This window comes from Euprymna scolopes, chromosome 10 (assembly GCF_053919585.1).
Source record: "Euprymna scolopes isolate OS-2025 chromosome 10, ASM5391958v1, whole genome shotgun sequence".
Lineage (NCBI taxonomy): Eukaryota > Metazoa > Mollusca > Cephalopoda > Sepiida > Sepiolidae > Euprymna > Euprymna scolopes.
The window spans coordinates 120,189,587-120,201,838 of NC_136491.1; the positions used below are offsets into that span (position 1 = coordinate 120,189,587).

The following is a 12,252-nucleotide window of genomic DNA, read 5'->3' on the forward strand; positions in this document are numbered from 1 at the left end:
CACGACACAGAAATTAGAAACGTAAATTTTATTTTTTTATAAAATGAAATGACAAAATTCTTTTAAGCCACCAGGTATCCTCTGAAAGAGAAAAAAAAAAATCTATTAGAAAAACATTTAATTCAACCACATCTATTATAAAGTTAAATATGATTACACACACACATATATATAGAGAGAAAATAAGTCGAGAAGAGTTCTAGAAAGAGGAGAAACCTCTTCAGGTTATATTTTAAAGCTAAATGCTTCTCACTAGAAGAGGATATGCACATACATACATGCGCACACAGAAAGAGTAAGTATTGGATCATTATGAATTTGGGAATATGTATCCTAAAAAAAAAATGGAGTAACATGGACACATAATTTTTAGTGGGTGTGCCCACCCGACAAAAATTTTAATTAAAAAAAAAAAAAATTCTCTACATCAAATTTTGAGTTCTATTAATACATTTTTAAAACGATCTTATGGAATATGTATTCTAGGCAACAGGGTATGTAACTGGGCACCTTCATTTAATTTAAAATTAAAAAAATTTTTAACTTATGCTATATTTATTGTTTGTACCAATCCATGCATTTTACTAGTGTGTGCGGCCATGTTACTTATGCCAATGTTTGATAACTCATTCATTTAACAGCCATAGTAGAGGCACCCGACCATGCCCAGTTATAATTATGTAGATTTCATATTTATTACAGAACCAATTCTCTATTGCACTGATTCCAAAAAAGAAAAAAAAAAAAAAAAGATATGGGTCGAGTTAGAACCGAAACATTTAGCACTGCAGCTGTGTTTCCTACTGTTAGAGGTATCATCAGATAGATAAGATTTAAAATTAAACCACTTTTCTCTACCCTGCAACCTCTTTCCTACAGAAGAGACATAGCGAGCCTGTCATTGTTCTATCGTTATTTCCATGGCAGGTGCTCGTCTGAGCTCCATTCTCTGGTCCCCCCCTCGCCAATCTTTCTCAAAAAACACCCGACTAGCTGAAACCACCGTCAATAATTTTCCCCACTCCCTATCTGTGCCTAAATCAAAATGTAGATACCATGAACAAAGCTTCTTTCTTAGAACTGCACGCCTGTGAAACTCTGTTCTGCTTGCCTGTTTCCCTCCCGACTTCAACCTGGATGTCTTCAAGTCCAACATAAACAAATTCCTGATGAACCGCCCCCCCCCCCTAAGTAATGACACCTTACCAATTCTCCAATACTATTGCTACACTATCCCTTTGATTACTGTACACACAATAACCCTTATCCCTGAGTGGCCATTGGGCCTTGATAAGTGGTGAACTCCATGTAAAAAAAAAAAAAAAAAAAATTCAAGTTACCTTTGAATCTGCGCATACACAGAAGTAATAGAAATATGTCGGCAAGTTTAAACAAACAGTTTGCATTTCAACTTGCCGATATCATACTTGGTGTATGATTACTATTTCCTGTTAATTTTAGTGTTATGTGACCAGGACTTTAAGAGTTTATCGGTTAAATATTTTCACAAAAAAAAAAAAAAAAAAAAGCAGAACGTATTAACAAATGTTTATTTGGATAATTTAAACGAAAAAAAAATTGGGATGCTGAAAACATACACAGTAAAACAATGTTTTATTGTCGCAGTGATTATTTATTTGTAACGCAATTTAAAAAAAAACATTTTCAGGGTTATGTATTTATGTTGGTAGTGTGGAAGAAAATGTATGGATGTTTTTAAGAAAGGTGTATTAAAAAATGGAGAATAAATTAAAAAAAGGCGGTGGGGAAATCACCATTTAAATTGTTCTTATGGTTGTCAATAGGTTGTAAGTACAGTTGTAATACAGAATAGTTGCAAAACATCCCCCACCCTTCCCATGTTAAATAATAATTTCTAAATAATAACGCTAATATTTCAGTCCGCAGGTCAAATTCTGCAAAAGTAGCGATTTGTGTTTATTTGTTTACGCTGTTATGGGTTTATGTTTATATACGGACGTGTGGTTACAACATTAATTATATAGATTACATGTTTCAGTTTAAAATATATATATGTGTGTGTGTGTGTGAACGTTTCCATACGCAATAACTGCCAATTTTAAGTCTACAGACTCGAACAATAAAAACAATAAATGTTAAAGGGTCATAATAGGGGTCAAAGTTAAAAAAATAGACCTTTTGTTTTTTTTTTTGCTCAACATACACCTCCAAACACCTGGGCAACACTGGGCTGAAATGCTAGTATATCTAGAAAAGTGAACATGTCTGTATGTCTGTGTACATTTCCCTACATAATAACGCTGTCAATTATTTGGCTGTTAAGGGGTTAAAGTTCAATGATTTGACCTTTGAAAACTCTACCAAACTCCTCCACCAATTTTAGGTCTAAACAATTGAAATTTTAGATATACGTTCCTTGGACATGGATCTAACTTAATAACTGGATTTGAGCCCAAAACAATAAATGTTAAGGGGTCAAATTAAAAAAAAAAATTTACCTCTGCGGTCTCTACCAAATTACTCAGAAAATTTCTAGTCTAAACATTTGAAATTTTACATAAAGGCTATTCAGAGATAAGGCAAGCTTTTTAATCTGTTTGGGTCGAAAATTTGACCTATCAATATATAAATCTATGTATGTATGTTTGCCTAAAACTTTTGATGGAGGCGACAGATTTTCACAAGATCAGTATCATTTAAAGCTCGACCCTACAGACGAAAAATTGGCTGAAGACATTAATTTCTTCACCCTCAACTGGGCACTTTTCTAAAGAGAGGGGTTGCTTTTTTTGCCGATATTTTCAAAAGTCATTCCCTCTTTTCGATTGTCTAGCCTTAATTTAAACCTACATCACTCCTGGTTTGATGGTGGTCGTAACAGCAAAGACATCATTTTTTCCCATTCTTTTCCTCCTTCACGGTACAAGTTTAAGCCTGCCTTCCTACTACCACATTTTTTTTTGCTCAACATACACCTCCAAACACCCGGCCAACGCCAGGCTGAAATGCTAGTATATATATAAAAAGATACTCTCCACATATTTTCTACCATATTTCAAAAGTTGTTGGAGATTTTTAGTCTAGAAATCTACCTATATTAAAAAGCAAAAATAAAGAAAAATCTGTATGATGTACATATTCATGATATAACGAAAACATCATATTCCAAAAATCATATAAACTGATCAAGTAGTTTAATTTTATAAAGAAAATCATTTTTAAGCGATTAATGAGAATTTGTAGACATTACAATAAAAATCTTACAAGTTTAAATTATTGTTGAGTTATATCCTTTGTTTCTTAAGATTATTTTCAAGATGGTGCATGAGACAGTTGCTCCTCTCTAACTCATAAAATTTGACTTTCTTAGTTAAAAATAAAACTATTTGATCAATTTATGTAATTTTTTTCATATATTTTCGTTTAGTCATGGGTACATACATCATACAGACTTTTTATTTGTTATTTTTTTAATATAGGTGGAATTCTGGACAAGAATCTAGTTGAAAAATTTTCTTTTACTTACGGCAATTTCATTCTCATAAACACTCTGCACATAAAGAACGAAACGAGAATGGTGATGAAGGCAACGCAGAACAAGAGCACTCGGTTGAGACGAGGAAGACTGGGTTTATTCGTTTGGTCAAGAATCACAAATCCAAGACCGCCGAGAGTGAACAGGAAGCTTGATGCTAGACCTTCCATGATGTATTGACCATTCACTCTGTAAGGCATGAAAGCCACCTGAAAATAGATAAAGAGAAAACGTTTATGTTTTGGGGAGAAATACAATATTATATGCAATTGATATTTGAATCTAAAAAACAAAATAGCATTTTAGAATTTTATCATCAGCAGCAGCAGAATTCCCAACACAAAATATGACCATAACACTCAACAAAACAAATACGACTAGTATAAATTAAAAGAACAGAATTTTTTTGTACAAATTAACACCTACATGGGTCATGCAATACCAGACAATATCTGCAAGCACTTATTTATAAATAATAATTTATAGATACAGATGGCTCAAATAAACTAGCTTTCTCCATATCTTTTTTTTTTTTTTACAAAGGAGTCACTTATCAAGGCCCGAAGACCACTTGAGGATAAGGGTTAATGAATGTAAGGTGGTAGTGAAGTGATCATTAATACTGTAGATTGGGTAACATTTGGATTTAAGGAGATGGCTCAAGAACTTGTTTACATTGGACTTGAAGGCTACAATATTGTAATTGGCAGGTAAGCAGGCCAGTGGAATAGTGTTCCACAGGCGTGCAGTTCTAGGAAAGAAGCTTTGTTCATGGAATCTGCATTTAGATTTAGACACAGATAGAAAGTGGGGGAAATTGTTAATAGTGGTTGTAGCTAGTGGAGTGGGGTTTTTTTTTGTGAATGTTTGGCAAGGACGACCATAGATTGGAGTTCAGATGAGCACTTGCCATGAAAATAACACTAGATATGAAATAAAAGAATAAATATACAACTTATTTTAGTACATGTTAGGAACTCACTCCTTTTGTTCAAAATGAAATGTAACATTCATTTTACATGCTGACGTGTTGGACGGCTTTAATAAATTAAACTAACCCATTTATGACCAGGTTTTTGTGTAGCCCTTTCTTTCAAATCCATTTTATCATTTCCTCTGTGAACTAGACCTGCTAGCTTAACTGTTCTATATCTACTAACAAAGCTCTCATCCATTCTTTCAATGTGGGCATACCATTGAAGTCTCCTTTTCTGCTCACATATCCATATATTGTCCAGATTTAACTTTCCTCCAAGATTATCTGTCCTTAAAACTTGCATTACATATTCATCATATCATTCTCATGTCATTTCTTTTCATGCAACACATGTCCTCAACCCTCACTGTTTAGGTTTTATTTTCATACATCACACTGTCCACACATGCCTGATAAACACTTCCTTTGGTTAGTGTTAAACAAATAAATTTCCTACATATTTCATTTTTTTTTTTTTTTTGATAAAATGTATACAAATAAATTTCAGAAATTCCATTTCCTATTCTAGTAATAATAATAATAATAAAAAAAAAAATAGTCATTAAATGTTTATATAATATTGTGTTCAATATTTTCATGACCTTAGTGGAAGAAGTACAGGCAGATGTGTGCAGAAAAGGAGACTTTGGCATTGTTGAAAGAATGGATAAGAGTTTTTGGGTTAATAGATGTTGAACAGTTGAGATAGCAGGATCAGTTAACAGGTGAGGCAAGGAAAACATGGGAGGAAATAAGAATGGCTTTGAGAGAAAAAGGAATAAATACAGACTTGGTCAGAGATAAGATTTTATAACAACATTTTGTCCACACTTCTATATGAAAATGAAACTTGTCATCTCAAGAGAGGAAATTAGAAGCGTTTAATACCAAGTGCCGTGCAAAGATTCTATGGATCAAATGGTACACTCAAACTACCAACCAAAAAGTCAGAGACCACACTAACCAACAGGTGGTATAGTCAATAATCTGCAAAAGACATCTAGGCTTGCTCAGACATGTCCTAAATTTGATCCAGAGAGAATTGCTAATCAAGTACTTTGGTAGACCCCTTATGAAAAAAGACAAAGACCAAAAACAAACTGAAAGCAAACATTCGAGAGAGAGTTGTAAGCAACAGCAGAAACTGGAGCGATGCTGTGGAAATTCCTAAATAAGAGATAAGCAAGTTTGGAAATCAGTGTCTAAAAGTCATTCAACACATGCCAGCATGTAAAACAGATGTTAAACTGAAGATAAAATTTTTCTTGTAAGAGTACAAATGTTCATAAAATTTTATTTTATTAAAATCTGAAAGAGTTTTTTATCACAGTATTTACCAGAATGAGCGTTTGGTAGTAATAGTATTATACAATACAGTTTTGGATTAAAAAAAATTGAGTGCAACATATAGAAATTGCAAATCCTAGACTTTTTAGCCATTTAAAAATGGAGAAAAGTTACAAACCATCGACTTCAAATAAACGCTTTATGCCAAATTGATGGTTGAACATGGTTAAATTTGAGCTCATTTTGCATGAAATACTAATCTTTAATAATCACTAACTATGCATGAATGGATACCATAATATTTAGCTTGCTGCAATTTTTCATAAAGGTCCATAGAAAATTTCAGTTTGATTGGCTCAATAGTTTCTTAGGAAAAAAAAAAAAAAAAAGAAGGCCAATAGAAATATCTATATAAATTCGTATTTCTGTCTGTTTGTTTCTTTGTTTGTTTGTCAATTTGATTAATATATACAAAAGGTCCATTACTATAACGCTTCATTCATTCCTATATATAGTATGATTCGTGTAAAATAGACGATTGAGAGATGACGTCATTTTTATATTACATTAAGTTACCACCTGACGAAGGCCAGAGGAATAGTTGGCCGAAACGTTGTGAATAAACAAACCAATAAAAAGATCAAAAAACAACAACTAATAAAGATGAGACTAATAGTCCGAAATAAAAATTAATTAATATATAATGCTCATCTCAAAAAATGAATTCCAATTAAGGAATAATATATATATACATTAAGGGAAATCGATTTATTAAATAGCGGTGCGTTAGTTATTGTTTATAATGAGAGAATTGTTTTTAGTGTTCTATTTAAGTTTATTAATTAAATTTGATTTATATTGATAACATATTTAATTGAATTTATTTTTACCAACCTTGATTTTTTTATAAAACAGTTTGTAGTTATTTGAGTTTTGAGTTATTTCCCTTGGATGCTAACTTTCTTCTTTTTGATTTTGTTTTCTTTTTCGGCGGATAATCAAACTAAAAATAATTCACACAAACTTCCAAGCATTATTTTTGGAATTAGTTTAAATAAAATAATTTCCGTGATTTCGCAATAAACGTTTTGATCAAGTCGATTTTTATTTTAAAATAAACAAACAATCCACTTCAACTATGATTCTTTATTTAAAACAAAAACAAAAAAAAACAAAAAAACTTTCATTTACGTTTTTTTACCAGTTTTTTTTTTCTTCCCATTTTTTTGACATCGTAATTTTGTTTTTTTCTTTTAATAACACAATAAATCATAACTCATTTTTATAACATAAAAACGTGTATTTCGGTTAACACAAATTATATTTTGGTATTTTCGAAACTGAATTTACAGTTTGTTTTTGTTGCAACAAACTGTAAAAACAAATCTTTCTAAACTGAGGGAGCATAAAAGAAATTCACTTAAACTGGAATATAGTCATAAAGAGGTGCTCAATATCTGGAGAATAGCTTCTCTTCGTATCCCTTCTGCTGAAATATCTGGTGAAGAGTTTGTCACATACTTCTGCTTGTTTCGGGAAGGAGAGGGAGGGTTACATTTTCATGTTTTCATTCGTTCTTTTATTTTTGAAATTTTTGTTGGGGTAACGATGGAGTTGACATATAATAATGAACACCTGGTCAATATTCTGAGTATAGCAGGTGTGGCCAAACCGAACTTCATGTCGATCCTGGCAATGCTGGGTATCCATGCTAGTATATACACAATAAAAATGAAAATACTCACAGGCTTTGTATTTCCTCTTTCATCTGTTGTTGAACCAATACTGGGAGGCTCAACAATCACATCATAAATGAGACCTGAATAAAAAAAAAAATATAAATTAGAAATGGTTTTAAAATTAACAGGAAATATTATTTGTAAAAGAATACAAAAGAGAGAAGACAGGGAGTACAGATCGCTGCTACAGAATTTCTCTGAAGGAAACTCCTGGGCTGCTGGATACCAAAGGAATACCTATTAAAAAGAAAGCTATTTTAGCATATTTCTCAGTTAGAAGATAAGTTTTATTTTTTTTATATAGCATAAAAGAGCACATAATCGCAGTCAATTACTTTTAAATATTCTTGCAGATTTTTAGATCAGGCTTCATTTTATTTCATAAAAGGGAAGTAACGGATACAAAATTTTAGGACCATATTTAAACTTGACTTTCCAATTCTGCTAGCACATACACGTTACTCCAACTCCATGGCATTTTGGCATAATCACCCATGAATGTTGACATTTCATAAAATTCAACAAACCAAGTTAGTAGGTTAAACCGTCAACATGGCCAAACTCGAATATGCAGTCCTCTGAGAATCAATAATGGCTCAAAACTAAAAAAAAAATGAACAAAATACTAATAAAAAATCCACCTAAGTGTTATCGTAACATTTATTCAGTAAGTTTCTATCAGTATTTTGTTTAATATAGGATTTTTTTGAGACATTATTGACTCTCCAAAGGTAACATGTTCTTGCCGACAATGTTGATATTGGTTTAATTTACAAACTCGACACTAGTTCTTTTAGAACTGAATAAAAGCATTAAAATATTATTTAATTATTGGAATTCTTTTGAGATGTGTAATTTGTATATTTTTATATATGGCGCAGTGGATAGAGACGTTGAATCTTTACTGTCTGAAGATAGCGTTTTCGGTCCTACCCAAAGTCAATCAGAGGATTAGTTGACCTAAACATGATGAGACGACAACTATAGAAGGCAGTAATTACTGAAGATACAGTTAAAAGATTCGTTATTGGGTCCGTACCAAATGGTATATATTATTTAACTAGCTTGGGTGCCCGGGTGTTTGTAAGTGTGTTTAGAGCAAAAAACAATAAATAAATAAGCGGTAGTAGGCAGGCAGGCTCAAACCCGTGACGCAAAAGCGGAAAAGAAAGTGAAAGAAAACCTGACATCTTACCGCTACACCATGACGCGACAGGAAGTGAAAAGCATTCAAATTTAGCGATGTCAATCAAAAAGTTGACTTGCAGAAATGGATAGTTAAGCGAATGAGTTCATGCAGGCCAGAAATGAACATCTGGCTTTCTGCCGTTTTATTCATTTGTTTCCCCACGATGTTGGGGAAAACCAGCTCCCCTCAAAAAAAAAAAAAAAAAAAAAAGGGGGGGGAAACTCTAATGAATAGCAATTGTCTGGTATGAAACCCCCCCCCCCATCTTGATCAAAGCTGATTGCCTTCTAGACGTCCCAGTTGGAAAGGCCAGGCTGACGCATTTGCTTCGATCAGTTTCGCTTTTATATGAAAAAGACAAACACTAGAAACCAGGGATTTTTTTAAAAGTCGATCAAAATAAAGATAGGGTAAATTTTACCTTATGCTACAACAGAACACCAACCATTCCAATTTGGTTTTTTAGGGGTATTCAAGTAATTACTGCCTTCTATAGTTGTCGTCTCATCATGTTTAGGTCAAAATAGTCCCAAGGTCTCGGGGTTCATACCATGCAAACGGTAAATTTGCGGCAGGTTTGAGTATCAGATTCGTTGTCAGCGACCTCGAATACCCCTAAAAAACAAATTAGAATGGTCGGTGTTCTGTTGTAGCATAAGGTAACATTTACCAAAGATAGAGACGACGTTCGTTTTCGAATCTGAGAGATTATAATCTAGGAAGTATAAGGAAAGTTCTCCAAAATAGTTACCTTGTCGAGAACCCCCACGAAAAAAGCCTTTCTTGGATATACATAAACATTCGCAGCCGTTTTGCCTTTTATATATATAGATAGAAAAAGATTGGAATTGTTTTGAGATGAGTAATTTGTTTATTTTTATATATTTATTTGCGGACTATTATCCCCATCTTTATAGTTGTCGGAATATGACATCTTCGTGCGGTGACAGGTATGTACATCATATAGATTTTTAAAGATTTTTCTTGAAAAAAATTTTTTTTATAGGCCTAAACAAGCAGTGGTGCTTGTCACAAGCACCTACTGTTTTTTTTTTTTATTTAAAAAAATATTTTTTATATAAATTTACGAAAACTGGAAATGGCAGACGTTTAGGAGATCTCCCCCCCCCCATCTAAATTCCACAATTTACACTTTTGTTTTCTTTTTCCACGTTAATCTTGTCGGTTACAACTTTCAGATTAAAAAGAAATTGAAAAAAGAATATTTCTTATGACTTTTATCGTTGGGGATGAGTTTTCAATTATAACGTTCTACTAAATTGTACACTTACTTGGTGACCATCATCACCGAGAAAAAATATTGCAACTCTCACGTAACCGGTGAATATTCCCATCTAAAAAAAGGGGTGAGAAAGGAAACTTTTCTCCTTCCACCTCCTCTTTCAACCACGTCGTCTCGTTTGAAAGAATCCCAATTATAAGAAATTGCGTACTATTGATCCGTGCTGAAATAATAACGTTATTTCGAAAGCCATTCTTAACATGGGGAGCGGGAGGGTGTTTTGTACCTATTCTGTACTTTAACCTTATTTACTAAAATTTAATAAAAACAGACATCATAAAACTTTAATTAAACTTGAAAATACTATTTAAAAATAGCGCGGATCAATAAGTGCACTAGCACCATAAATTGTGAAAAAAAAAAAAAACTTTTTCTTTAAGAATTTGGTAAAAAATTGAAATGGTTACTCCAAGAATGGATTTTTTGAAAAATTTTACGTATAATAATTTGTTACACTGGATGCACAGACAAAACTTCTTAAAAATTTACCCTAACCCTTTTTTTTTTTTTTAGACGGGAATATTCACCGGTCACGTGAGAGAGATGGCACCAATGTGAGTGTTCAATCTAGTAGAATGTTATAATTGAAAACTGATCCCCGACGATAAAAGTCATAATTTTTTTTTTCTAAATGTTTTTTTCGTGCTAGTGCAGAGAGTGATCCGCGCTATTTTTTTAATCGTATTTCCAAGTTTAATTAAAGTTCTATGATATGTGTTTTATTCAACTGTAAGGTTAAAGTACAACATAGGTACAAAACATCCTCCCCTCACATGTTAAGAATGTTTTTTTTTTTTTAAATAATAACGTTATTATTTACGTCCGGATCCGGATCACTATCGTTTTTTTTTGTTTTTGTTTTTGTTTTTTTTTGTAATCTTAAAGTTTGTAATCGGTGAGAAAACGTGAAAAAAAAATGTAAATTGTGGAATTTAGAAGTGGGGGGGGGGGCAATTCTTAAACGTCTGCAATTGTAAAGTCTAAGATAATAACATTTACAAAGCCATTCTTAACATGGAGAGGGGGAGGATGTTTTGTAACTATTCTGTACTTTCACTTAATAAAAAAAAATATATCACTTGTTTCACGATTTATCTCCCTTGTTTGATTTGTCGCCTTTGTACAACGACCCAAAATTTGTTCAAAAATATTGCAAAATAAACAAAAAAAATTTAGTAAATAAAAATAAAATTCCGTATATTTTATTTAAGCGAAAACGAGCGAGATCGGAAAATACGGTTCTTTTCTGATCTAGAAACACAAATAATAGTGGACTTAAAAAAAATAATAATTCAAGTTAGAATTTCTACTTAAAAGATTAAAGATTTTAAAATTGTTAATTTCGCATGGACCCAGGAAAAAAAAAACATAAACAGGCACTAATTTTTCTTTTTAATAATAAATAAATAAATAAATAATAATAGTAAGGGGTGGGTACTATTTGAAACGGTGTTTACGTCGAAGCTTTCGAAATTTTAGTGACTTTGAAGCAATGAATTTATCGAATAAAAATAATTTCTGGCTAGAATTAAAGTTCATTGGGCAAAAGTCGAGTATTATGGTTCAATTGTGCTTCTAAACCAAAAAGAAACATTTTTTTTTATGCCTCTGTTGTATTAAAGAGGCAAAAAAGGTGAACCGGTTTTAGTATTACGTGTCAATAAAGGCAAGACGAAAAAATGCCGACACACAAAATGAACGCTGGAGTTGAATAAATATACTCACCACCTGTCACCATGAAATACGAAAGTAAGACTAAAACGAACATAAACATTGCTGAGGGCTGTTTAAGCCATGTTGGCCTTTTCAATTTTAAATGTGGACAAACTAGAAAATTAAACGGCATAGCATAGATTGACTCCATCTTTCAATGTTGTTGATGTGGAAAGAGGAGAAAAGGAAGGAATGACACGTAACGTCACCGACCGGAAGTTGAGACTCAAGGGACATAACTCTCTGAATAAGATAATAGCTGTATCTTTCCGGTATTGTCCGGGAGTCTTTACTTTGACATAAGCAAAAAAACAAACAAACAAAATACACACACACACACACACACACACACACCCATTGTCTTAATTTCCTGGAGTTCAATTGTGGAGGTAAATGTTTGTGGAAGAGTTAGTCTTCTGAAAAAAATGCATTAAAACATTATGAATAAGGAAAGTAAAGTAAAAAGTAGACTTTGGGTTTACTCTGGCAGCCTCGTAACTTTCGCTTTCTTTATTTTGTCCTCTAGTT

The 12,252-nt window shown here is 32.5% G+C and overlaps 1 protein-coding gene across 1 annotated transcript; it reads right to left on the minus strand.

Annotated features, from left to right (window-relative positions):
* Positions 1-13: 13 nt before the first annotated feature.
* LOC145286255 (oligosaccharyltransferase complex subunit ostc-like) lies at positions 14-11,929 on the minus strand. Its single transcript, XM_080135077.1, has 4 exons — positions 11,737-11,929; positions 7,526-7,599; positions 3,509-3,726; positions 14-81 (listed from the first exon to the last, which is right to left on the minus strand). Exons 1-4 carry the CDS (start codon positions 11,873-11,875, stop codon positions 63-65), a joined length of 450 nt encoding a protein of 149 aa, XP_079991203.1. The 5' UTR covers positions 11,876-11,929; the 3' UTR covers positions 14-62.
* Between the last annotated feature and the right edge of the window lie 323 nt (positions 11,930-12,252).